General features: G+C 52.7%; 2 protein-coding genes across 2 annotated transcripts; one reads left to right on the top strand and one right to left on the bottom strand.

The window, feature by feature from the left end:
* Positions 1-146: 146 nt before the first annotated feature.
* Positions 147-21,682, bottom strand: ITGB3 (integrin subunit beta 3). The gene is made up of 15 exons (XM_054000198.1): positions 21,453-21,682; positions 16,769-16,854; positions 12,357-12,549; positions 10,199-10,451; positions 9,333-9,495; positions 8,589-8,750; positions 8,338-8,433; positions 8,083-8,172; positions 7,562-7,696; positions 6,497-6,926; positions 4,116-4,338; positions 3,745-3,845; positions 3,504-3,623; positions 2,336-2,502; positions 147-1,515 (listed from the first exon to the last, which is right to left on the bottom strand). The coding sequence occupies exons 1-15, from the start codon at positions 21,556-21,558 to the stop codon at positions 1,447-1,449; spliced, it is 2,394 nt and encodes a 797-aa protein (XP_053856173.1). The 5' UTR covers positions 21,559-21,682; the 3' UTR covers positions 147-1,446.
* A 4,017-nt stretch (positions 21,683-25,699) lies between these two features.
* RPRML (reprimo like) lies at positions 25,700-26,035 on the top strand. The gene has a single exon (XM_053999918.1). It carries the CDS (start codon positions 25,700-25,702, stop codon positions 26,033-26,035), a length of 336 nt encoding a protein of 111 aa, XP_053855893.1.
* The last annotated feature ends 1,934 nt before the right edge of the window (positions 26,036-27,969 follow it).

Genomic DNA, 27,969 nt, shown 5'->3' with positions numbered 1-27,969 from the left:
CCCTAGTTGTGCTCGGGTGTCAGGGGCTGCCCTCAGGGCAGAAACCTGGGCATAGGCTGGGGACCACAGTGATAATAGTCTGAGTGGTGTTTGGTTTTTTTTCCCTGTTTTTTTTTTTTTTTTTTTTTTTTTTTTTTTTTTTTTTTTTTGTTATTATTTTTATTTTTGTGATGTGAATCACTGGCACTCTGGTGTTTCCCATCCATCCCTGGCCCCCCTCCAGGGCTCAGCCCCAGAGCCCACCCAGCACCAACTGCTGCCCCTGCTCCCACACTGCTGGGACAGGCCAGCCAGGGAACAGGGACACAGGGTCACCACCAGCTCAGCCAACACACTGCCGGGGACGTTGGGAGGACAGACAACCTCAGGATGGGAACAAGGTCACTGTTGCTTTTTGAGGCAATTGAGGGGAATTGAGCCATGTGCTCTGGCAGGGCAGGGACCAGGCAGCAACACTGTTCCAGCCCAGCACTGCCTCTGGGACAGCTCTTTGTTTTCCTCCACACAGGAGGACACACAGCTCCAGGCAGCAGGACATAGCCTGACCCCTGCCTGCTCTTCTGGAACCCTGAGCCACACAGAAGTCCAGGGATGGTGCAGTTACACAGTTCAAAAAACACAGTAAGGGGAGAGAGGTGGCCAGGCTCAAGGGATATCAGGTGTCATGACCATCCTGAAGCAGCTGCTTGCACATCCATGTGTGCTGTGGCATGGGGACAGTGGAGGCAGACAGGAGGAACTCAGCACCATCCCAGGGGCTGAGCCAGGTTGCAGCTGGTAGCAGCACAGCTAATCCTACATTGAATTGGCAGGTGGTATAGACTGAATGCATTGGAGGGAGCGAGGGAGGGCAATGTTATGTGGGGCACAGCTTTTTACCACCCTGGGTCACAGCAGCACCCGTGACATATGGTTGCAAGAAGAAAAGAGCTGCTGGGCTGCTCCAACAGTGTCCTGAACCTCCAAAGCCAGTGATGGCTCCTGCCTGCTGGCAGCTGCCCTGTGCTGAAGGAGAAGGTCCCTGTGCCCAGAGGGACCAAGGCCAGTGCAGAAGGGGACTCCGAGCGGGCAGAGCTTCACCAGCACAGGCTGTGGAGGAGAGCACAGCTCAGCATGTGGTTCAAGCAGCTGCTCCTGAAATTCCGATGAGAAGCAAAGAGTTCACAGACTGACAGAGATCATCCCATTTCTCTGTGTTCAGTGTATGGGGGGCCGGTGGCTTTGCGAGCGACCCGCTGAGGTAAGGACTGAAGTTTGCCATGGAAAGCACGTCCCTGCAGTTACAGTGGGGTGACAGACAATATGGGTTGGAGGCAGTCAGGGACTTGTTAAATCACATGCAGTCATTCACACAGGCAGACACAAACAAGCTCTTCTGTAAACTGGGTTCCAGGAGATCCCACGGATCATCAGCTGATCCCATGGCCAGTGCTGGATGTGGCATCCTTACATGTTCCCACGGTACGTAATATTGGTGAAGGTAGATGTGGCCTCTTTATATAAAGGGTTATGGGTCTGGAGGAAGAAGGAAGATGAAAAAGAGCATCATCACTTTGTGCTTGGCATCCTCATTTGTTCTACTTAACATCTGGGGTAACTGAGGCACTGTCTCAGCATGGAGTGGTGGATCCCTGTCTCCACTCAAGGCTTTGGATGAGCAGCTTAATGGCTCCCCATAAGGTTTCATGGGGCAGAATAGGGAAAAGCTGCTGTGGAGGAAAGGAAAAGCAGCAGGAGCTCAGGAAGAGAGAGACCTCTTGAAAGAGCATCCCATCCCATCCCATCCCATCCCATCCCATCCCATCCCATCCCATCCCATCCCATCCCATCCCATCCCATCCCTTTGTAGGGGGTTAGGAGATGGAGGAGGGGTGGGGGACATGTACCAGTGCTGTCCCAGCCCCCTCCCTTGTGCCTGGGGTTCCTCAGTGCTTTCCAGCATCCTGTAGCAGGAGGGACCTTCTGTCTCACTCATGGGATGGAAACACTGCTGTGAGCAGTGAGTAAGGGGGTCATGCTGCTGACAGGTGCTTTGGATATGCTGGAGGGGGAAAAATAATCTAGGACATCTCCTATCACCTGTGCACAGCCCCTGGGACCACAGCAGGCTCAGGGAAGGGCTGTCCCGGCTGGCAGTGTCACCTTGAGTCCTGCCTGGGACACTGTCCCAGGCTTTAGAGAGGAATGGGACAAGCTGGCCCTTAAGGACCATGTCATGGGACAACAGACAGCAACTGAGCTCTCATGCCAGGAGCACTGGGATTTGGATCCCTCAAGGCAGAGGCTATGGGGTTTTGGGGCTCCTGCCCAGCACACCCAATCCACTGCCCCTCACCGTGTCCCACTTGGCTCTGGCCTTCTCTTCCTCGAAATGGGCAAACTCACGGCGATCATGGATGGTGATGAGGAGCTTCCATATGAGCAGGGCAGTGAGGCCGATGAGCAGGATGGCACCTGTCACTGAGAGCAGGACCACCAGGATGTCTGGCCCCTTTGGACAATCTGGAGCAGAGAGGAGGGCAGGGTTGAGGGGAGCTCAGCAGCCCCAGGGCAACTTAAAGCAGCTCTGGGGCTACCTGGCCATGGGTATGTGGAGCTCCTTTAGTCTCAGGAGGGCATCATCCTCCTCTGCCAGCAAGCAGGAGCCTCTACCCTGAGCACAGCATGCTCTGTGAAGGAGGATCCCATCCATGGGGTGCCTGTGCCAAAATACTTGAGTACCTATCTGTAGGGTGGGGGTCTGCAGCCAAGCCTGGAGCTAGATCAGGGGCATCACAGGTCCCACACACAGTGGGGGATGACATCGGAGACCAAGTCCTTGTGCTTGTGAAGTTCGCCCCAAACCACCAGCCCACTGACACCCCACCCCAGCCTCTGGCCACGTGTCAACACTGAATTGGCAAATGGGGGCAGGGAGATCCAGTGTGAGCCTCCGCTGCTCCTGCTCCCTCTGCACACTGACCCGGGCCATGTGGCCACCCCAGCCTTCACCCTGCCTCTCCTCTCCCATCTGGCTGTGGGGCTGGGAAGTGTGGGCTGTACCCTGCCAATGGCAGACAGCTGCAGTGAGAGCTGGTGGTTGCCTTCACGGCCCTGCTTCTGAAGGATCTGCAGTCACACAGTCCCAGGCTCAGCTGAGGTCAGTGGAGACCTCAGAGCTGCTGATGGGAGCCTCCTCTAATCTGCTTCCCAAGAAAAATCACTCCCACAAAGTCAAACACAGGATCAGAGCGGTGGGAAGTTTGAACCCCCATCCTTGGCCTCAGTGAGGGGATGAAATAACTTAGGAAATGTGATACCTGAGAGGCAGGAAATCATGGCCTGCTGGCACTGAGCAGGGGACAAAGAAGTTCTTTAATCCCTCTCAGCCCCTAGCTGTGGTGCCCCATGAGCCTGGCTGGAGTGGGAGATACAAAGGGAATTCAACATCCCCTTGTTCTGCACAGAAACCCAGCATGGTACATTCTGCAGTCCCTGGCCTAAGCATGGCAGCTGGGTCTTACCAGGCTCCTCAATGACATAGAGGATGGACTTGCCACTGGAGTCCTCGTAGTACTGGAACCTCATCACACAGTCATTCTCATCCTTATAGGTGCAGTTCACGGCATCCTTGCCCCTGTCACCTGCCAGAAGGAGAGGCTCAGAGTCCCCATGCTGAGGGGTGCACACACAGAGGGAAATCATGTGGCACACACAGCCCCCTGGATTACCACGTATTAGGACAGGGGTTGGGTCTCCTCTTACTCAGTTCCTGCACTGTCTCAATCTTGTCACGGCACATACGGCTGCAGGACTGCTGCTCCACTAGCTTTCCCCGCTCAAACTTCTTGCACTCCACGCAATCCCTGTGGAAGAGGAGGGAGGTACTGTGAGCTTTTCCATGCTCTCCTCAGGGAACTGTCACACCTTTCAGTTTCAGGTTGTGGAAATCACAGCAGTCCCAACCCTACTGGGTTGCAGATGGTGAGAGCTCCTGCCACCAGTGCTGCCAGCTCCATGATGGGATATGACCCTTCTCAGCGCTCTGCCAGCTCCCCAGTGGAATATGACCTATCCCAGCTCCCTGCCAGCCCACAATGTGGTATGACCTGTCCCAGCCCTCTGCTCTTTCTCACTTTTTGATGGTGCAGGCGTCCGGGCAGGTGGGGCACTTCTCGCAGGTGTCTCCGTAGGAGCCGGGCTGGGTGCACTCGCAACGGCCGCACACACAGGAGCCATGGCCGCTGCACACCAGCCCATTGCTGGACATGCAGGTGTCAGTGCGCGTGGTGCAGTTGCAGTAGTCTCCTGTCCAGTCTGAGTTGCACAGACAATCCCCACAGCTGCACTGCCCGTGGCCTGGGGACAACCAAAAGGCATCAGAGCTCTAAGTGTCTCCCAGAGCCTGTTAGCAATTCCCCATATGGATGCCTATGACCCAGAGTGGCAGCTCACCCTCTGTGGGCACTGCAAGGCAGACTGGCCACCTAGGACAACTCCTTTGCACTGTTCTTGGAGTGGGACACAGAGAAGCTCACACCAAACCCAGACCTTCACCATGTTCCAAACACTCCTCTTATCCCACCCAAGCAAGATCAAACTCCCACATTTCAGGCTGAGCTGCCCCAGCTCCAGCAGCAGCAACTGGAGATGCTCCATCAGATCTGTCTCTGAGCAAGTCAAGTTCTTTCTGTGGCTTTGAATTTCAGATTGAGTCAGGACATCTGGTCAAAGCCCCTAAGTCTGACTCCTTTCTCAGGCCTGGACCAGACAGGGAAAGCTGACTGCTGGGAAAAGCCCAACACACGCTCACTGAGACTGGTTTAGTCAGACAGACAGACAGGCATGCTCAAATCCTGCCAAACCCTGGAGCTATTTGGATTGTGGTTTATTTCAGCTCAAAGACGAGACACAGCAAGTGGTGGAAACACTGTGGAGCTGCAGGCGCTGACCTGTCCTAAGCCCTGAGCACAGTGGGACACTTTGGGAATGCTGCTCCCAGCAGAGGATCGGCTGGGCACCGTCCTGGCCATGCCTTTGGAGGCACTGGCATGTGAAATGAATGTATAACCCCATTAATGAGGAACTAGGGCTGAGTCACAGGAAAATAGTGCCAGGCTGGGTGACAAGGCATGGAAACAGATGAGTAGGCTGGGGAGAAGTGGCTCAACGGGGTCAGAGAGTTCAAGTTAATTAACAGCCCACCCTGGCCAGGGGCAGCTCTTCATCATTGCCCTTCACCCATCCTGGGGATCTGCAGCCCTTGTTCAAACCGGAACAGGCTCCATGAGGACACTGACTACTCAGGGTGGGGGAAACCCAGCGTCTCCACCTCGTTATCAGCAGTCTGTTAAGATAAAGGATCAATCTGAGCAGCATAGAGGCAGTGTGAGTCATGGAGTTGGCCTGAGGGGCAGGTGGGATCAATCTGGAGACCTCAGGGAGCAAGAATTGAATGTCATCTGGCCCCAGGTTTCACCTCATCCAGACTGGGCTCCAGTGGAGTGGAATCAGCTTTGGCCACTGATGTTTTCCTGGGGATTTTTGGGATTTCAGCAGGTAAGTGGTGGCTTTTTTGGCACTCTGTTAGCAGCTACCTATTCTGGGCTTACAGAGGGAGGCTGGGGTTAGGAATGGCAGTGGCTACCCCTCTCCCATTCCCCACTTAAATCAGTTTTGGGGTGCTCTGCTCCTGGAGAGGACGTGCCAGTTTCATGCCTCATTCCTACGCACTCACCTCTCTCATATCCCTTAAATACATGAGATGGGCAGAGCATTGCAATTCACTCAGACCTTCAGTGGTTACTGGAGATGTGGTTGGAAGGAAACTTAAATGAAGGTTCCTGGTGGGTAAGAGGCCCTGGCCTATCAGGACATTTGGAACTGCTGTTGGGATGGGGTTTCTGCAAGAGGGCTTCTTCCCTGGGAGGGGAACCAGAGAACCCAAGGAACTGGTACTCTCTTTCCAGTACTGAGAGCAGCTGGAGAGGGGAAGTCTGGGAGCATGTGGCAGAGATGAATATTCAGGAGGGGAGACGCTGTAAGGCCAGCAAGGAGGGAGGATTTACTTCCCCAACACTTTTGTCAATAGGAAGTCTTCCAGAACTGGGTGGAGGATAAAACCCACCTCTCCCCACCCCTCCCCCTCCACCCTGGGGTTTCCTCCTGCAGAGCAGTACTTCTGATGTGTTTGAGCTGTATGGTTCAAGCAAGGTCCCTGCCCTGTACACCCCAGAGCTGCTTCGCTTGGTCCCCACCAGCCCCACCAGGCCTCCTTTTTAACCTTCTAGCCCATCCCCACTCCAGCTCTCAGGCACAGGAGGTGATATCAGTGGCCAAAAAGGTAATAATTTCCCTTGCATCAGTTCAGACCAGGGCTAGTGCAGGGATGGCTGAACAAGTCAGAGGTGGGGACAACTCACAAGACAAGCCCAAAAATGACTGGTGTCTCCCTTGCCCATGATCTCAGGTGGCCTAAACAGCCCTAAGCTGCCTCCCTGCCAAGCCCAGCACTCACCTGAGCACATCTGGCCCTTGAAGCGAACACAGGAAAAGTCGTCACACTCGCAGTACTTGCCCGTCACCTTCCCAAAGTCGCTGCTGTGGCACACGCACTGCCCGCAGATGCACTCGCCACGCTGGCTGCACAGGGGCTGGCCTGGCCGGGGGCTGCAGTTGTCCTGCTGTGAGGGGTTGTATTCCTCCTCCGAGCACTCGCAGTGTGAGCCCAGGCGCCCAGGGTTGCAGCGGCACACGCCGCACTCCAGCGTGCCATTGCCATGGCTGCAGGATGGGCTGTTGGCCTCGGCGTGGCTCTCACAGGAGCACTTGCAGTCGAAGTTCACCACCACTGTCAGGCTGTCCTTGAAGCCCACAGGTTTGATGGTGAAGGATTTCTGCTGCTCCTGGGGGCAGCCCCGCACTTTGGCCTCGATGCTGAAGCTCACCTGGAGGGCAAAGGTGTGTGTCTGGATGTCAGTACCTGCTCCAGTCCATGCCCCAACTTAAGGAGGTCAAAAATGGGAGCCACCAGGTCTCTTTGGGCTCATCAAAGCTGTTCCAGCACAATGTGGGCTAGATAATGTGCTTGCCACAGTAACCAGGCAAATTTTAGGTTCGATATTAGGAAAAATTCCTTCACTGAGAGGTTTGTCAGGCTCTGGCACAGGCTGCCCAGGGAAGAAGTAGAATCACTGTCCCCAGAAGTGTTCAAAAAACCTGCAGATATGGTGCTTAGGGACATGGTTTAGTGGTGGACCTGTCAGAGATCAGTTAGTGGTTGGGCTTGATGGTCTTAGAGGGCTTTTCCAACCCAAATGATTCCAGGTTCCCATGCCCTGTGGGCAGCAGCCCAGGTTGAGCTAGAGAGATCACAAGAGTTTTGCATCCAGCAGATTCAAAAAAACATTCTCCTCCTTGCACCCACCCTGCTGGACCTCTCTCTCTAGTGCTGAGATTCCAGGGTCCGTGTCACCTGGGAGGTCATGGGACAAGCAGATGGTGCTGGTGCAGAGCAACAGATGGCCTGGCAGTGCTGCTATGTAGAGGGGTGAAAAGCCAAGCCCATGAGTGGGATCCTCACCGTGTCCCCGATCTTGAGCCCCATGCATGACTTGAGCCCAGGGATGACCTCGTCGTTGAGGCAGGTGGCATTGAAGGTCAGGGACAGCTCTTCAGGGAGGTCACGCACCTCCAGCTCCACTTTGGAGCGGATTTTCTAGGGAAGGAGAGAGGACTGATGAAGACACAGCACAGGCTGGGCAGGGCTTAGCCCTGGTGGAGTCCTCCCCTGCCCCCAGCACCACAGTGATACTCCCATGCACATGGGAAAGGAGCCAAGTGCCCCAAGTCTTTCTCAAGCCTCAGCCATGTCATTGTCTACAGGGAAACGTTTTCAAGGCAGGAAAGGACAGGTGGTGAACACGGTGATCTCCTGCCCCCAGGGTGCCTGCACACATGGGTGTAAGCAGATGCTCACAGCTGTTCTAAGGAGGATGCTTAGGACTGGGGGAGCTGACAAATCTGTGGGTTGTTGGCAGTGGGAAGCAGTGGCTCTTTTGTTAGGGAGAGTGCTGTTGTGGGGCCATCACACTGCACACTCACCCCATAGGAGTCCACTATGAGCTGCAGGACGTTGCTGGAGTCTCTGGACAAGGTGCCCACAGTTGTGCCTGGGATCAGCTCACTGTAGTTCTGTAGGAATATCATAAGCAGGTTCTGTTTGTGATGGGTAAATGTGCCATGGCTGGGCAAAACCCTGTCCAGGAACATGGGAGTTTTGATAGGACAGAGCACCAAGCCATGTACAGCTACCCATGGCCCACCAGCCCCCCAGGAGGGTGGCTTTAGAGCTGGTACCTGGTAGAGGCCAACAACCATATCTGTCACAGCAAAGATCAAGTTGATGTTCTTCTGTGAGAGTTTCTCAGTCATCAGGCCCAGAGAAGGATAGTCCTGGGGAAGAGGAGAGCTATAGCCTAGGAACATGTACACCCCCCCACCTTGATCCCCATCATGCTCTCTAACCATGGCTGAAACACCTTTCCCATCCCATGGGGACCCAACGGGTGCTCTGGGCTCCACAACCCCATGCCTGGGTCAGGCTTTACCAGTGTGGTGGTGGCAGAGTAGAAATTATCCTTGTCGATGTGGCACTGGGCATCATTGGGCTGCACGATGCCAGCCAGCCGCCCGTCCAGTGCAATGTGGGTCTTCGCGTCCGTGGTGAAGACGAGCAGATGGGAAGCATCATTCCTCCAGCCAATTTTTTCCTGCAGTGAAAGGCAGCTCCCAGTCATGTGTTAGCACATGCTGAGGGCAGTCCCATGTGCCAGCACCCCACTGTTGCCTTTGTGCCAGGGGGTCATGGCTTGGTCATAAAAACCAACCTCTGCACAGGGAACCAAAGCAATTGCTCCTTCAGGGAAGTGCTGTGGGAGTGTGGGGTCTGGAAGGTGGGCATGGGCTGCTTGTAGGTGGAAGATGAATTTTAATTGGTTAGAGTGTTAATCAAGGTGGCTAATGACTCAGGGATGCAAGATCTCCAGCCCAAGGTGAAGGTACAGGAGGTGTTGTCCCTTCTGGACTGGTCACTACAGGGCTGACATGGGATTGCTCCCGAGAACCTGCTCCGCTCCTCTCCACTACCATAATCCCATGAGAGTCCTGCTCTTCCCTTGACTATTGGACTGGAAATGTCCCACTTGAATGTTTACCCTCGCCAGAAATCAGTCATACAACAACTCAGCAAGGCTTATGATCATGTCCTGGAGGGATTGATTGGTCCCTGCCAACCCACCTGGCCCAGCCTGGTGACCCTGTCCTGACCCCAGCCAGGCCTTCCTGCCCCTTACATCGCACACGGTGGCCTGGATGATGGCATCGAAGCCACCCTCTGGTGCATCGCGGTTCCGGGAGACGCTCTGCTTCTGCACCTCCTCGTTGAAGCGAGTCACCTCATCCGTGAGTGACAAGACGTGTTTGTACCCAAACATGGGCAGACAGGTTTCCCCAATCCTGTGGGAGGAGAGGACTCAGGGCACAGGGCTCATCAGGCTCTTCCTGCTCCCATTCCTGCCCTACAGCCATCCCACATCCCATGGTCTTGCCAAGGATGTGCTGGAGAGACCCAACGCTCTCCCAAGAGCCTGAGGCTGGTGAAGGACCTTTTAAATAAAATTAATGTTGAAGGGATGCTGGGCTCAGGTCAGCTCCCAGCCTCAGTTCTGCTGGGATTTTTAGGAGTCATTTTCTTCCAGCCTCAACTTTTCTTTTGAAAACATGATGCAAATTTTTTCCCTCAAGAGCTTGATAATGATATTTCTAATTTAGACCTGCTCCTCCTCCCTGTGCCAGCAGAACACAGATTGCACCAAGGTTTAAACCCTGTCCAGAATCAGGCACCCACTTTCTCCACTCCCCTCTTTTTCTCTCAGGCTCAAGTTCACTCCTCTGCCCACCCCCCTCCTAGTAGCACAGGGGAACAGAAAATGGGGGATGAATTCAGTTCCTAACACCTCTGCCATTCCTTCCTCCTGATGCTCTTTCCCTCTTCCAGCCTGTTGTCCTTCCCGTGGGAGACAAGCTTTTAGGAACCTCTCAAACATAGGTCCTTTCGATGGGCTGCAGTTCTTCACCAGCTGATGTGGATTTCCAGCCACATTGCAGTGGTGTCCCATCAACTTCTGGCCCTTACAGGATTCCCTCAACCTGGACTTACTCATAGCAAGGGTTCTTGATGGCTTCTGGAGGAGATATGTACATGTAGGGTGAAATGGGTTTGTCCACAAAGGCCCCAAAGCCGATGCGTAGGTTGCTGGTGAGCTTACGCATCTCACTGGCCAGTTTTGTGCCCAGGTTCTGGATGTTCCTCAGATCATCCTTCATTGAGTTAGACAGGTCCATGAGGTAGTAGATGTCCACAGGGTAATCTTCCACTTGACGCACTTGGACATGAAAGACTTGGGAGTCATCTGCAAAGTGACAGGGCAGTAGAGTGAGATGTCATCTCCTGGAAGGGGGAGGGTGGCTCACCACAGGGGGGGTCAGCAGGAACCCAAGGGGATGGTTAAAGCTTCTAAGAGGAGAACATTACCTTTAGACAGAGGGGCAAACCCCTTAGTCAGGTGCTTGCACAGGAGATGTGCTGTGCACCCCTTGGAAGTGTCCAAGGCCAGGTTGGATTGAACTTGGAGGAACCTGGTCTAGTGGAAAGTGTCCCTGTCCATGGCAGGGAGTGGGACAGCATTGTCTTCAAGGTCCCTTCCAACCCCAAAACCATTCTAGAATTCTATGGCAGATGGGGGTTATGTCTCCTGTTCTCCTAAACTCTCAGTGCTGGAACATGAGCAGATCTTCTTGTCCAGGGTTGACCTCTCAAGATATCCTATAGGAACAGCTGGATGGAATGAGGGAAACCCCCAGTGTGCCCAGTGTGTGGGCAGCAGGTCTTAAAGGGATCACAAGGCAGGCTGCAAGGCTTCTTCGGACTTCTCTGAGCTTCCAAGGACTCTCACCATTTTCTGCACCCTCCCCCATCCCAGTTCCTTTCCTCTCCTCTTGGCTCTCCCAGCCCCTTCTGAGAAAATTTTGGTGAAACATTTTCCATTGAAACAAAAACCTCCTTAGAAAGAACCTTCTGGGAAACATCCCAGTTTTGATTACTTTTGCACATTAAAAAAAAAAAAAAAAGCTGAAAACACTTAAGGTTGACCTTTTCTTTCTTCCTTTTTAAGAGACACAGGTCCTTTTTCTGATCTTTGAAATGGTTTCTTTGAAACATAACCCAGGGCACAGCTACAGCCTTGTCGGAGCACCTCACATGTTGAGAAAAAAAGGCCTTAACTGAGCTTAAATTATTATTCTTTTCACATTTCGGTCTAAATCTGCACACCACGTTCTTTCACGATGAAGAAAGTTTCAACATTTATGACAGCCCAAAAAGCTCCATCCCCTCTCCAGTTGTGATGGGAACCCACCATGGAGCCAGGGGTTCCATTTTTGTGCTTAGCTGCTGTTTGTCCTCACTGAGCAGAAACCATGAGGATTCTGAGCTTGTGGGACATGAGCTGTGACCTGTCCTGCTTGCATCCTTCATGATTTGGTCTTGGTTCATGAGTCAAGGCAGATGACTTATGCCAAACCTTCTTGGTTTGGCAAAGATGGTATCAAGCTGGGGGTCTCTCCTCTTTATTCCAAGGAACAGGGATTTACAGCCCTCAGAGCAGCATACTCACCTGCCTCCTGACAGCAACTTTCAGAGCTAAAGAGAACAAGGGCCACTTCAAAGCTCCATGTCCTGATTGTGTGGGGATTCCTCTGCCTGCTATCCTTCCAATGGGGCAGGACTCCTCCTGCCCATGCCCAGGGATGTGCACAGAGGCCGTGTGCCCGATAGCTTTGCCTCCTGCCTGGCATCTTGAAACTCCTGGATGCTGGCAAAGGACCAGAGCAGTTAATTGGCTCCAGCCTGCCTGGCTGAGCAGAGCCTGGGATATTACAAGGATCTGGTGGCAGCCCAACCCTCATAGCTGCTCCGCAGCTTGTTAGATATGAGCTGACTTGCACCCAGGCATTCTGAGCACAGCAGCAGTGCCTCAGGTCTGAATGGCTTTATAAAATACCCCATGTGTTGTTGAAGTTGCATCCTATCCTGCCCCTCAAATACCTCAGGACTGAGGCAAGAGAAGGAACACAATGATCAGAGAACTCAACTGCCCACCAGAGATGTTCTGGAGGATTCTGTGCTGCCGGCAGTCTGGCCTTGACCCTGAAGGACACAAGACCACCTTGGCCAGTGAGGCAGAGTGATGGCTCTGAGCCCTTTGGGTTATTTCCACTGCATCTCCCCCTTCCTACAGCAGTCTGGGGGTTCTTACCTGGCCGCAGGTTCAGCTGTATTCTCTGGGGGCTCATCTGGGTGGTGGTGGACCCCCCTGAGCCCTTGTTGCTGAGGGGCCGGTCCTCCAGGATGGTGACGCTGCTGCTGGGGGACTCGATGTGGTCCTGCCCGCAGCCGTTGTGCAGGAGGTTGGCATGAAGGTCACAGCGAGGGGCTGAGTGCGCCCAGACCTGCGGGGGAGGGACATGGTCAGGAGCCTCCCAGGACTATGCTGGGAGAAGGAGAAAGGCCCCCTCCTTTTCCCTGGAGAGGCCCTGCTTTATCACACCTAACTCCAGAATAGGATCAAAGGCTTCTTGGGGCACGCGGTCTCTTGCCTGAGGAAGGCAGCAGACAGAGGGGATTTGGGATCAGCAACTCCTGCTGGAGCAACTCCTGCAGAAGCCCATCAGCCCTTGCCAAGGAATGATGGATAACACATCCCTGCCAACCTCCTCCTGACTCCTGGCAGCTGGAGCCTTAGGTTTGGGTTTTGGCAGAGCTAAAAGGAAATCCTGTCTCTCTGGGATGGCTAGAGGAGGGTGCGGCAGGATATGAACATGGCAAGCCGGGTAGAGGCAGTGTGGGACTTTTAAAATTATTTATTACTTTGACAAAAGACAAATCACCTTTTCCCCCATTTTTCCAACGTGGGCCCTTAGAAATCCTGCCATGAGCAAGGAGTGTGTCCACTGTGGGTGAGCTCATTGCACAGAGCAGTGTTCAGTTCCTGTCTGGAAGTGGATCAGACTTATCTCCAGCTCTCCAGCTTCCTGATGGATGGAGCCGACTAGGGAAAGGAGCACCAAAAAAGGAGTGAAAGAGTGCAAAGGCACTGGGGCTGCAGGAAAGCCTTGAAGAGCCTGTCAGGGGTAGGAAGCACAAAGTGTGAAGTCATGGTGAGCTCCAGCCTTGTCCCTCCTTTCCTAGAAAGCTTCTGGCTTCTCATCCTAATCACAGAACATTCAGGAGGGTTCCTATTCCTTTGGTTGCTTATGAAGACAAACATGGGAGGAATATCTCTCCCAGCCCAACACTGCTGTGATCTGCTGCCTCATGTTCCTGCTCAGGAAGCACTCACCCTCCCCTCCAAAGGGATTCTTTATCTCCCTCCCTCAGCCCAAATCTTTCTATATTAGAGTCCTCCAGCAGAGGACCACCACAGCCTCTTCCTGCAGCAAAAGGAGGTGGCACAAGTCCTGGTGGGGCTGGTTCAGTGCCCTCCCTGCTCCTGGGATGATGGAATCCAGTGCTGAGCCTTCCAGTGCTAGAGAAGTTAGAGAAGTTGCCATACAGGATATCAACTGCCCTGAACTGGGTTAAGGCTGGTTGAACCCAGGGATGAATTTGTATGTTTTATGCAAATAAGTAGAAAAACACAAATGGTGTCAGGAGGCCCTGGCTGGCCCACGGCCCTCTGGAAACTGTGGCCAAGCGATAGACAAAAAATTCATCAGCAGGCGTGTTCCTACCCTGCCCCCACCTAGACAGTGTCCTGACAGAGAGGAGGACGAGTCCTTCCTCCAAATTAGCTCCCTCACACTCACCCACCCATAATCTTACTCCACAGGGCTCCCTGCTGTGGGAAAAGGTGACTGGTTCACTCCAGATCCCATCAATCATCAGGTACATTCTAGTCAAGGGAAATCACTGGAAAACTATGTGGGTGAAAAGCATGCTGGGCAGGTGGATTTTAACCATGGTGCTCAGTGATACCTGGAGATCCTAGGGAGCTCCCAGGATCTCAGAGGCCTCATGGCACCTTATGGCATTAGCAGCATCATTTCTCCTGTGAGATTTCCACGAAGAAACTATTTAACCCCAGGGCTGCATCCTTCCCCTTTCTTTGAAGCCCTAAATATAGTGACTGACTCCAGACTTAGAGGAGCCTCTCCAACAACAAAAGCTACCGCAAAAGTGGGACCTTTGGCTACAAGGCCCTGGCAGCCCCCAGTCTGTTTTTGATCCCCAGCTTTGCCACTTTGCTGACTCAACAGCTGGGGCACAGCCCCTAGTTAGGAGTGACCTGGAGGCAACCCAAGCTTGCTGGTGACAAACTCACAGCACAGGAATTTCATCCATGAGAAACCCATTCCCTGTCAGCACAGTCCTGATGGCATCAGCTCCCTACACGGAGATGTAGGGAGACGTGTGCACCTTCTCTATCCCAGCCATCCCACAGCCCTTCCCAGAGATGCTTGCCAGCTCTCCCTGCCCTCTGTCTCACTGCAGAGCAGACAACTGCTCATGCTCCCTTCAGAATGGGAAACCTGATTCTTTTATCCCAGTCACTGCCTCCAGGGCTGATTAATGAGGGCAGAGTCAGGCAGGGCTCTGGCAGAGCCAGTTCCATCCCTGAGCCCCCAGGGCAGCAGCCTGTGGGAACTGTGTATTCCCCAGGACATATCTGTTTTCATCTCGGACACAACCACATGCAGCATCAGCGTCTCTTCAGGACAGCTCTTGGGAGTGCTTAGAGCACAGATACCGCCACAAATTAAGCTAAAAACTTCCAGCAGCTTCTCTGAAATCTATATCTGGTCCAGTCTAGCCTCCAAGAGACCCAGAGTGGGTGACATTTTGTGTGGGTGAGACCCTGAAGGATCTGTCACAATAATCTCCAAAGGGATTTTAGAGATAACATCTCAGTGTTACAGCTTGGCTGGCTTTTTCCAAAAAGGCAGATGTGGACATCTATTTGTTGGTAAGAGCGGTCAAGGTTTCTGGAAAATAAATAAAACTCAACTCTGCTCTGCATCAATGCTCGGGGGGGGGGGGGAGGGGGGGTCAGCGATCACAAGAAACCACAATGAAATCCTTCTCCAAACCAAAATCAGGAGGGAGCAGGAGAAAATCATCACCCCAGGCTCCTTGGGAAGGCAGTGTGAGTGGAAAAGGCCTGTAGTGGGAGCAGAAGGAGAACAAATATGGGCACTATCCCTTTAAAAATGAGGGGGGGGGGGTGCAGTATCAGAACCCTCCCCCACCCCAGGGAAATGAAACAAACCCACAGAAAAAAAACCTCATTTGCTAAATTAAGACATCGTGGTCCAGATGTTGGAGGCAGAGTTGCTGAGCAGAGTGCACAGCCCAGCTCTCCAGGGGCTGGGTCTAGCAGCAGGATGGCTGCCTCACTCTTGTGTCTGCCCGGGAGCACAGCTCAGAGCAGCACTGGAAATATTTCCTTTTTTGGAAACCTTTGCTGATCTGGAGGAAAAAAAACCCATCACGGCTCCCTCTGCATCGTCAAGTCACCAGTGCAGCCCAGGATCAGCAGCTGGGAAGGAAGAGCCCAGCCCAGCTACCATTCCCCCTCAGAGGGGAATGGTACCATTCCCTCCCTCAGAGGGGGGAATGGAGAGGGAAGCCAGGCCCCTTATCAAGCTGCGTGTTTCAGCCGCTCCTTGCGGGAGATAAGATGGGCACAAACATCTTTATTCACACCACATGCCAAGCGTCAGATCTGTTGGGCACAGCAAGCCAGAGGCCTACCCTCCCGATATGCATTGATCCCAAAGCATTAGACAATTGCTGGCATGATCCAGCAGCGTTTTCCAGCTTGGATCACTTTTCCCAGGTCTTTTCCAAGTCCCAGAGGGCATTAGGGGCACAGTTGCAGCTGATAGAAGTGGGTCTTCAAGGATAGAGAAGGAGAAAACAAGGAAAGCCTTGAGGGTTTCATCAGCTTGCCCCATCCCCATCACCTCCCTTGGCTCTGCCCTGGGGCTCCTCTCTCATCCCCTTGGGAAACTCCCTCCTCTTACCCAATGGATTAACCCCCAGGGCAGCATTTTTGGAGAGCAACGTGGCAAGATCTGCTTGGCTCTCACCTACCCAAACAGGATGATTTGAGAGCCACAGCTCAGCACTCACATCCACTTTAGCTCAGTAACCAAAACCAGGCACCTTGTCTTTTCCCCTTATTTCTAATGAAAAAAGACTTTAAAACGCAGCCCTTAACTTCTGATGAGTATTTTCAATTCCTCCTTACAGGCCTTCCAGGCCCCTTTCCCTTTTCAGCCCTTCCAGGAATTAGGCTCCTTCAGCCAGTGCTTTACAATGGGTTTCCAAGAAGCAAACCAAAAGTAAAACAAGTTTTTAAATGTACATTATTTGAAAGATAAAGTGCATTCCTAGTGGAAACACCACAATTTCCCAGCCAGCTCAGTGTAGCTCCCACCAACACACCCAGATAAGGGGCATATTTTTGGAGCAGGGCAGAAGCAGTGCCCACTGACCAAGTGCCTTGATCTGAGGTCTGAGCCAGGTGGCACCAAGGAATCTGTTTAGATATAGTGGGAACAGACGGAGACTGAGTTTGTGGCTGTAACCTAGACTCATCCCAAAGGTTCTTCCCTTCCTTTACATCCCCTGCCCTGCTCAGGGCCCTGCTCAGGCCCCAGCTCTTACCTCAGCAGAGCACCAGGCGCAGAGGGGACTGACAGCCAGGCACTGCTTGCAGGAGTTCACCCCCCGGGTGGTGCAGATGTTGCCCCCTGAAACAGCAAAACAGAGCAATTACAGCCCACAGAACCCAAACTCACGTGTGCTCAGCCACCAGCTTCTGAGCAGCCAGAGCCCCACCAGGGCCCTTCTCTATCCCTTTTCCCATCTGCAAACCCTGGATGTTGCCTCCTTGCTCTCTCCAGCCTGGTATGAGCTGGGCTTCATCTTGCCCAAGGCTGAGCATCATTCCCTACCTCCCAGCTCCTCAAAGGGACCTCTCACCCCTGCAGCATCACATGGGTGTTGGAGTGAAGCCCCCTGGCAGGGGGTTTATGTTTCCTTGCCGACACTCCTGCAGACACTTTGGGGCAGCAGGAGCGGAAAGGGTGAATTCCCAAGGGTGCAGGGTGGTACCCACAGCCCTGCCAGGGATTGTCTGCCTCTTCCCATCACCTTGACCCAGGGTGGTTGTTGACACCTTGAGCAGACACTAAACTCAGTGGCTGGTCCTGGCTCAGCTTCAAATCCAGGGAAAGGAGGGGAGTGAAAGGGCACAAATCCACAAATGTGCTGGTGGTGGTTGGCACCAATGTCCCAGGAAAGCTCGGGCTCTGTCAGTGGCTGTGGGGACTCTGGGAGATACCTGCTGCTACCAGTCCTGAAGGTCAGAGGCCGGTGAGCCTGTGGGGGAGAATTAAAGGGCCACAAAATGCCTGTGGAGCCCAAGGGCAGGAGGAGCTCCTCTGACACAGACCAGAGTGGGCGGCCCTGTGGTTCCTGCTGCCAACGGCCGATGTGACAAGTGGCTGGGACATCGCTGCCATGGCGTCACCCTTGGCTCTTCTTCCCTCCTGGGTACGAGCATCTCGGCAGTTTTAGGATTCCCCAGGCAGAGAAAACTGCAGCGAAGTACCCGCTTGGCTGGGACACACTGCAGCCTAAGGAGCCTGGGGGATGCCAGCGGGGAGTAGTGGGCACTAGAGCCTCCCCCTCTGCCCTGTGTGCCCCCATGGTTGCCCACGGCTGTCCCAGCAGTGTCCCACAACCACAGGAAATGGAACACAAAGCAGAAAGAGGAAATGGTGAAACAACATCATCAGATCTTTGAGCAGAACCACAACCACAGCACCGTGAACTCCTGCCTGCTGGCATGTAGCCAGAGAGCGTACACACGTGTTCACACCTCTGTGTGTGTGTTTGCATGTATGTCTATTTGAGGGCGGTGTCACAGGCTGTGGCTGTCCCAGGGGCCAATGGCTGCTTGGGGATGTGCCCCAGAGCGTCCCCATCGCACCTCTGACACCTGCAGCTCCCCCTTGTCCCAGACTAAACTAAAGGCTGAGCCCAAGTGCCTTCCTTAGCACCAGTTTTGGGGTGGCACCCATGCCCAGAACTCTCATCATACCCTGAAATACCTGGCTCCATGTGAGGATGGGACAGATTTTAAATGTAACATTGCCCAAAAGAGTGACAGGTTGGTCTCCAGTGCTTCCTGCACCTCAGCAATGTGCCAGCAGCAACACTGATCCTTGGGTGGACAGGGCTAGGAAGAGGGAAGGCAAAAGGCTCTCTGAAAACAGCAACGACGTCACCTCCCACGACTCTTGCTGGCTCCTGCTGCGTCCATGTGAAATCCCTCCTGCCCTGCCAAGTGCCGGTGCCTGCAGTCAGAGCACGTGCCATGGATTTGTGCTGTGCTGTGCAGCTGGGAGCCAGCTCAGCCCTCCGGGAAGCAGGGAGACACTGCCCAGACAGCCCTCAGGGATGGGACAGGCTCCTGTTTAATGCCAGTGTGGGTTTTGTCCCCTCATGGTGGGTTTTATCTGGTTTAGTCACCTGGCTCTGCCCCAGCACCCACCTTGCTGGGGAAGGGCAGAGCTGACAAGGGCTCCATGAGGGCTCTGGGACATGAGATTCACCAGTCCAAATCCTGCCTCAAACAGGTTTTCCCTGTGATTTGATCTAGTCCCTCAGTCACTCCCTGCCTCAGTTTCCCCTGTGCAGTGTTAACCCTGGTCTCATTGAGAGACCATTTTCCACTAAAACTCTGTGTGGAGGATTCCAGGGTCATGTCTGCTGGCAGAGCCCCAGGGTGCCTCCTCATGCTGTGAAATCTGATCTTGAGGCTAAGGAGCCCCAGGACCCTCTGAGCTCATCTGCTCCTCGCCATTTGGTACAAATTACCTCCTGCCTGTGTGCAGCCCCTGCACCCTGATGGTTTCCTTTCCTCTCCTTGTGCTGCCACCCCAAAGCCCTGGGGTCCTTTATCTGGTGTCCCCTCTCTTTGCTGGGGATGTAAATCCAGTCTTCTGGTGGATTTTGGAATGAAGGCCACAGACCTAGGCAGAGCACTGTCATGGCTGGGGAGCTGCACATGGGCTCAGGTGGGGCTACAGCTGGGAAGTCCCTGTGGGAGGGATGTTGCCATTCCCAAGGCTGCCCTGGGGTCTGATGTCACATCATGCCACCGTGCCATTGCTGGTGGCTTTGCCTGTGGGGTTCCTGAAGATCTGTATCTGCTCCCAGACTCACACAGCCCTGTGGTCCCTATGGTGTCCATCACTCCATGACCAAGACACTTTTCTGGGGATGGAGGACCCTTCCCTTCCTTGGAACCAATCTCCAGCACTGTACAGGGCCATTCTTGGCTGCATTTCCATGGGGCTGGATGGAGCAGGGCCTGGGCAGTTATGACCATCCAAACATGAGGTTGGTCCTGCTGTGAGCAGGCAACTGGACACCCCCACCATGGGGAAATGTTCCTTTTTTGGCATTCCCAGCACTGGTTGCATGGCTGGGTGCAGGGATGCAGTGTTGGGAGAGTTTTGTGGGAGCAGGGACCTTGTGAGGATGTTGGTACAAAAGCACAGGTGGGTGGAAGTGGAGGATATAGAGGAGCTGGAGGATGTGAAAGATGGGGAGGATGCTGCAGCTGGAGTCCTCTCAGGTTTTGGCCCTGTGAGTGCCTGGCAGTCCTTCCCAGACTTGGACACTACCTGGCTGCGAGCAGCTCAACACCATCCCAGTACAGCCTATACGAACAAATTCTGTATTTTTTAGTGACTTCCCCCCCCCCCCCCCCATATTTGGAGCTTTTTTCCCTACCCATAAAAACTAATAAACCCAAGTACAAAACCTGCATTTTAAAACTATGATAGCAGCTGCTCTCACACAATGAGCTGATCCTAAAGATTCCAGTTTTTGAAAAAAAGCAATCCTGAAATACAAGGAAATGGGAGATAAACTGCACAGAATGATGGGAACCACCCACCTGGGGCTGGCGGAGCTGTGGTCCTGAGAGAGGTGAAAGCAGGGAATCCCAGACTGGTTTGGGTTGGAAGTGACCTTAAAGCCCATCCAGTTCCACCCCCTGTTTGAATTTAGGGAAGTAATGCACTTGAAACACCCCAGACATCTGTGGCTCAGTATCACCCTGTCCTGACTGGAGAAAATTACTCAGTCCCAGTCTCTGTGTGGTGCAGGAGCAGCCACACACTTTGTTTTCCCCCTCTGCCAAATTGAGCAAGAATGAGCACAGAGAAAACCTGATAAAGGCATTTGAGGAAACTTGATAAAGGTACAAACCACATCCTCTCCAGCCTTTCCGTTTGACTAAGTGATAAGGATCTGGACTTTCTTGGCAGATCCCCACCCTGCCATTCTGGGGGTGTTTCTTCTCTCGAACCTCTCCCTTCCTGCCAGCATCTTCCTGGGAATGGGATGCCCCAAACTGAGCACAGGCACCAGAGATATGTGCACAGCCCCAAACTGCAGCTCTATGAACTCAAACTCTTGCAGGGGTTATCTGTCCTGTACTAATGACAGCTCCATCCGGCAGCAAATCAGAGCCTCAGGCTGTTCCTGGGAATTCACTAAAAGCTGGAATTCTTTAGACAGAACAATGTTGCCCCAAATCCCAAGTCTGGCCGTGAAAACAATGTGACCAATTTATAAATCACCATATTGCAGTTTCTAGATTTCCTTTCAGGCCTAGTCACTAGGAACACACCTGGGGAGGAGATAATGCTTTTCCAGGCTTTTCTGTACCTCTGACATTGGAAAACTTTTAAAAAATACAAACTACATTTATCCTGAGATCATATGATGTCAGAAATCAGATTTCTTAAAGAAAAGCATAAAAAAAAAAAAAAAAAAACAATGAGAAAAATAACACAGGACAGCAATGCTGACATAAATGCCCACCCCACTCCCCGCCCTTAAAATGTACTGACACAGGGAGGGATTACTTGACGTGATTTCTCCCAGAGAATTTTCTGTTTATAAAGGATGAAGCCCAAGTCACACCCCAGTCCTTGCATTACAAACCAGTAACCAGAGCCAAACACAGAGTAGGTAGATCCAGTAAGATCTACCACGTCCAGTAAGAATAACCCACTAAAGTATGTCTTGATCCTGTAACATCCTTGAGAAGTTCCTGGCCCCGACCCAGACGAAATCCAAGCGGCCTGAGCAGTGCTTCCTATGTGGGAACACGCTGCAGCTCAGGCTGCCAGCTCCCCCTCCGAGTGATTTTCCCCTGAAATCACAGACCCTGGGAATGCAGAAACTCCTGGGATTTGTAGAAGTAACACGCAACATCTTCACTAAATGGCTATATGCAGTGACAGAAGCGACAGAGTATACCTACCCCAGCCGCCGGTAGCGCAGAGCAGGAGGATCCCGAGTGTCACGGAAAGTTCACCCATCTTCTCTGAGCCTCGGAGTGGGGACACTGCTTGGACCAGCCCCTCCATGAGTGATGGGCAGCGGCTCTGGAGTAGCTGGAGGCTTTTAGCGGCTGAGGAGATGAATCATAGGGCTGGGTGAATGACACACATGGCGAGTGGGGCGGCCGGACGAAACTGCTGCCTCGTCACTTCGGAGTCCGGAGTGTCCCCGCCCGCTCTGTCGCCAGCTCCTTATGAGGTTTTCACTCTCTCGGCTTAAACAAGGACCTAGTAAACCCTGGCAGCGAGTCCTCCCTCGGCACTGGTGACCTGCAGCCCCGGAGCTCGTAACAGGCTCTTTCCCATAGGCTCTTCCGCCTGGCTTTAATTCCTTACAAAACCTTGTTCACTCCTTCCTTTTATTAACTCTTGAAAGGCAGCTGGTTTTAAACCCCGTCTGAATTGCTGGAGTTCAAGGATTTAAGGAGAAATAGAGCAAATACACACTAATATGAAAGTGTGGGTTCTCAGCTCCCTCACCAGAGAGGGAATATCCCTGCTAAAGCAGAGCAGGGAGCTGAGGGAGACCCAGCCAGGAAGCACACCTGATGGAGCCAGCAGTTTGGATATAAACCTGGACATCTCAAAAGGAAGGGAAGCTCAGCTTGGGGTCACATAATTTGGACCTGATTTTCTTCTCACTTGTATTGTTTTTTTCCCCTCTGTGTCCTCAGGAATTGATCCTGTGCTGAACAAATCCAGGGATTGGGATCTGTGTAGGGACTGCACCCACTGAAACATCAGAACTGGCTGTGGGTGTCTCTTGAAGGTGTTGTAGAAACAACAAACCTAGTCAAAGCTGCGGAAATTGAGGCACTTGGAATACACATTGGGAGCACTATGGAGAGAAGGGCTGGAGTCATTTCCCTGGGATGCTCTCTCCCACCAGCTGACAGGGGTTGGAGGCAATAATGACACAGCCCTGTGTCAAGACAACCCAGCACACAGAAATACCAAGCTGTGGAATACAAGTTTTTGTGGGTGCCAAGAGCTGCAGCCACATCCTAGAGGTGTTGGAGACCACAGACAATGTGCACAGAGCTGTACAAGAGCCACAGCCCCACGCTGGGAGATGGGGATAACAGCATTTGTCCCAGACCTGGCAGCTGTCCAGAAGAGGTAACAGTTTTTGTGAAGACTCTTCCTCAGGACCTGGGCACTTTCCTTGGCTTTAAAAGAAGTTTTGTCACCTCTTTGCTTCTCCACACCGCCTCACCAACCTCGAGGATGCTGCTGTCCTCCTCAGTGGGGATCAATGTCCACCTGGGATCCAATTGCCTCCCTAGGGCTTGTTAATGAAGATTTGGCAAAGGGGACTAGGAGAAGCCCATCCACCCTCATGCAGTATCAAATAGGGCTGTACCTTGGTTGAGACAAATCCCAAATCTGTTTTTGGGCAGCTCCAGTCTTGCCCTGCTTCAGATCCTGGAGCCATATCTCACGGCAGACCCCATTAGCCAGTTTTAGGGCATCCAAATTCCTTATTTTCCTTCCTGGACATCCTGCTTATACGGCCTTTCCCATCATGTGAGGCTTTCTGCCCACACAGTTGCCTGTCCTCATGTGCTGCGCTGTGTCATCCTGTGACTGTGCCTGAGTGTTTGATGGAAAGGAAGATGAGTCTTTATTGTCTAGAGAGGACTATGACATCCTGTTTGGCTCTGCACACCCCCAGATCCAACCTGCCATCCATCTCCCAGGCCCTCTTCACCAGGGACTCATCCTGCCCAGCTCTTGGCTCCCCAAACTGGCAAGTGCTGCTGCTCCCAAAGGACATATTGCTCTGTGTGTCCTGGAATCCCCTGCCCAGTGTGGGCTGTGATACTTTCAGCATAGTGCAAAAATGCTAAAGAAAAAGGAAAAAGTTGCAAAATGAAGTATTTGACCTGCCTTCACCTTCCTGGGCTGGTCCTGCCTGAGGACAAGGATGGAATGAACTCAGTCCAAGATGTTTGGGTGGAATTTCCCTGCAAACTGCAAGAAGGAGTTGCTTGTACTAAGAACATTGCTGGGATATGAATGTCCCATCCCTGGAAGTGTTCAAGGACAGTTTGGACAGGTCTAGCAGAAGATGTCCTTGCCCATAGCAGGGTGTTAGAATGACTTGAGCCTCTTTCCAACTGAAACCATTCCAAGATTCCGCAATGTTACCTCCAGGCACCGCATAATAGACAGTGGGATGCTCCAGATTTCGGGGTGCCTGGTGGGATGAAGGCAGAAGCCAGCAGGGGAGTGTTTGGGAGCCCTAGCTGACCCATCACCACAGGCTGTGACCCAGGAGCAATGGGTGCAGCCCAAATCCATGCTGGGGTGTGCTGCGAGAGGAGATGCTGGAGATGGAGCCACCAGAGGGAGCAGAAACTCCTTCAGTCTGAAAGCATGCAGGGAGAGGATCCCCAGTGCCAGGCTGGGGCACTGGGTATGCTCTGATTTCCCGTGGGATTTTCCCAGGTTAAACACAAGCAGATGCTCCTTGGATCAGGGTTTTCCCCTCCTTCCTGCTTAACTTCTGCTGCAACTGCTCTAGCAGAGTGGGCAGCAACCCAGACAGAAATACCAAATCCAGAAGAAGGAGGAAAATGCAACAAGTAAACCCTGAACTGAACAGGTCTGAGCCCCTAAAGTCACAGCAGCAGATCAGGGGATCCCAGCTGCCCAATAGGAAGATCACTTGACACGGTCCCTGCCAAGCTGCCTGCCACCCTCAGCCAGCCACACGTCCCTGATTTGAGCTACAACTCATCAATCCTCATTTTTGTTTTATTAAAATCCCCTTGAAGGTTGGGCAAAGGAAACAAGCCAGTATGTACATGGATAAACCAGGGCAAAGTCCTCACACTGTGCTTTGGGGGTGATCTGCTGCTCTGGACCATCCAGACAGATTTCCAGGCAAATGCCAACGGGCAAAGCCAGGAGACTTGGACACGGCAGTCCTATGGGCACAGCCCTGCGATGAGCAGGAGTAGGAATAAGCCTGACAAGCTGGACACCCTGACTCGTGGTGTCACTTTGGGAGCTTGTGCAGACACAGAGAGGGGAGTGATGGTGAAACTTCGCCTGGGATTGCCTTGGTGGGGTTGAGGGGCCTGTGATGCTCTGTCCCTGGATGCTGCTGTGGGACCCAAAGCTGGAGACAGACCAGAGCAGAGATCAGGGTGCAGCGCCTCCCTTTGGAGGAGCTAAAGTGAGAAGGGGAGGAGAGGGAGACCATGTGCCCTGAGGAAGAAGCCCCCAGCCAGAGGAACAGGATGAAGAGGGGGGCTGTATCCAGCTCTTCTCTGGAGGCACAGGACAGGCATCACCAAGCAGAGCTGGGGGTGGACTGGCTGGATAGGGCCACACTGCTCGGAGAAGGAGTGGGTGGCACGGAGCAGCAAGAGGAGATCAGTGACAGCAGAGCTGACCTGAGGCTTACAGGAGCCTTCGGGGGAACAGGGGCCTGCCAGCAGTCCGGGGTGAACACTCACCATGCTAGATGCTTTTGGGAGCAGGCAGGAGGGCTGGAGGAAGGGATGAGCTAGGTACCACTCTGCAGGGCCTCAAGGGTCAGCCCCCACCTGGGGGTGGCACAGGGGTGGATGTGGGCACCCGTGGCAGGGCAGAGATGGGATGTGCAGCGTGGGGAAGGGGTGGGCAGCAGGGTGAACGTGGAGGGGGAGGAAGGCGGGCCTGGGGAGAGGCTGGAAGGGGGTGGAGTTGCTGTTTTTCCTTTGAGCACGGTGAAGACTTTCGCTTGTAACTTGCATTTGTGGAGCTCCCAGCCGGCAGACACCAGCTCTCCTTCCCGCGGGAGAAACCTTGGGATCCAGCAGTACTGCTTCGCTGTTTTGGGGACAGGCTGGGAGGGCAAGGGGCATGGGGTGATCCCCGTCTGCCATCCTCTCCCCTACATCCCTTTCTCCTTTTCTCTCTCCCTCCTTTTGCTTGTTTGGGGGCTCGTGCTAACACTCTGCCAGGAGAGATCTGGGATCCAGACATCTGTCGGCTGCATGGACTGGCTTCTCACCTGCTCACAGCCTTGAGGAAGTTCCCTCTCCATCCTGGGCACTGAGAGAGGAAAGGCAGGAGGTTGCTTGGAGCTACCAAGCCCTGGCCTGTGAAGGGTGGACAGGGGGACAACAAGCTTCACTTTTATTTTTTCCTGAAGATTTGGGGTCACACAGAGACCATGAATGGATCCTTTTTCAACCAGACTCTCCTGGAGCAGGCAGCTGACCCCAACAGGACTCAGGGCTTGGGGATGCTTATGGCCTGCTGCAATGGGACCAGCACAGTGCTGGCGACTGATGGCAGCTCCTTGGTCCTGGCACCCGATGAGAGGAGCCTTTTCATCACAAGGGTGGTGCAGATTGCTGTCCTCTGTGTCCTCTCCTTGACTGTGATGTTTGGCATCTTCTTTTTGGGCTGCAACTTGCTCATCAAGTCGGAGAGCATGATTAACTTTCTGGTGAAAGACCGAAGACCTTCTAAGGACGTGGGCGCTGCAATCATGGGACTTTACTGAAGCCACCGGGCTCCTGTAGGCAAGTGAATTGTCTGGACCTGGTGTTGAGACGCACATTCCCATGTGTTTGGGGCAACTGGAGGGAGTGAGAAGGGGGGGAGGGGTCTTTTAGTCCGTCTGTGTCCATGGGAAAGCAAACCTGTTCTTCCCAGTCAACAAAATGTGGTGGCGAATGGGAAAACCACCCCAGAGCTGTGTGCAGCACAATAAATGACCAGCATTGTGTTGCACACAGAAATGGCTTAAGTTTTGCATGAAACTTGCAGAAACAGTGATAGTGTGAAGATCTGGACTCCTTACTGCTGTTACCTTGGATACCGCTACCTAGGATTTAGGGCTAAAAAAAAAAAAGGCAAGTAAGTCAACAAAAAGAAAACAAAAGAACAAACTAATGGAAGATCAAAATACAGGGCACAGACCTTATATTTGAGAGGGGCAGGGGAAGAGAAGTGCCATGTGGGTCATAAAACAAAGTCTGCATGCTAAAAAATGTCAGTCTGTTGTGTTTTGGACCTCGAGCATGCATCTTCTGGTAATTTTGTAACAGGGAAAGCATGTTGTTCCTCATTTTCCTGACCTATTCTGTTGAATAAACTGGTACTTTCTTCTTTTACGCTATGGTGGAGGAAGAAAAGGACATGGATAACTATAAACCCCTTCCCACCCCTAAAACAAAAGCATGCTTGTTTTTGTACACACCAGCCTCTTTTTCCAAGTGCTACATTGTTACAGTCTTTGAGGTTTTGTAATTTTTGAAAACTGGTGAACATTCAGGAAAAACACTAACCTGTTTCAATAGAATTTTGTGCTGTCTTTATTATTTCTCTCTGTGTGTATAATTCAGGAATTTCAATCCTAGTTCCATGTATAATCATCTCATCTTGAAGTGAAGTGTAATTAGAGGTATTTCTTTAAAGCAAAAACCACTATCATTTTTCGCAGGCAAGTATCATTTTCTACTAGCAAATGAATTCATCAAGAACTGTGTATTCCAGGCTCGTGTTGAATACCTGCAGAGTGCTGAAACAGAGACTCATAAAAATGCTCTGAGTGCCTCTTGCAAAGCAAGATTTCAGCCTTTGAGTTAAAACCTCTCGCTTCTCTGATCCTGATGACCTGTCAAAGCTGAATTATGTGAGAGGAGGAAGACTCCTGACCTTTATTCTGTGATGGAATTACAACTCTAGCTGTGGGTGTCAGGTAGAAATAATTTGTGTTTTGTTCCACCAACAATATTCCTGCTGGGTTCATTTCTGTAGTGGGAAAGCAGTCCTGGATACTGAAGGAGCTGATGAACTGAGACGCTTGGATGTAAATCTAGAGGAACAGATGTCTGCCTTTCCCAGAGGGAAAAACATGATTAGAGAATGTTTTGTAAGTAATCATTATTTGCTGAGTACCTTCTCGAGGTTCCCACACGATGCAGAGCAGGACCAGCATAGTGCTGTCTCTGATTGCTCCCACTGACCTGTTGCATGTGTCAGCCTTAGGAGCACAGTGACAACGTGGCAGCAGGGGCAGAATTTGCGATTCAAAACTCTGAAATGTCCTGTTGGTGCCAGTGGAACAGCTGAATAGGCAGCTCTGGTTTTTGTGAGCAGTTGCAGGTCTGCAGACCTGAGCCACCTTCTCAGTGCAGAGGGTCTGCTGCCCTGCTGCCACATGTAAAGTGGCCTCACACAGCAGTCTGGAAGGGGATTTTGTTCCATGCTGCTGCAAGGGGTGTTGTGGCCATTGATGTCCTGGAACAGACTGCTCAGAGTGATGCCTTGGATGCAAACTGGCACAGGTTGCCCAGAAAAGCTGTGGCTGCCCCATCCCTGGCAGTGTCGAAGGCCAGGTTGGAGCTTGGAGCAACCTGGGATGGTGGAAGGTGTCCCTGCCCACAGCAGGAACTGGATAAGCTTTAGGATTCCTCCCAGCCCAAACCATTC

This window comes from Vidua macroura, chromosome 27, assembly GCF_024509145.1.
Source record: "Vidua macroura isolate BioBank_ID:100142 chromosome 27, ASM2450914v1, whole genome shotgun sequence".
In the NCBI taxonomy this organism is placed as follows: domain Eukaryota; kingdom Metazoa; phylum Chordata; class Aves; order Passeriformes; family Viduidae; genus Vidua; species Vidua macroura.
Note: the sequence above shows the minus strand (reverse complement) of the source record. Positions and strands in the feature narration are given on the sequence as shown.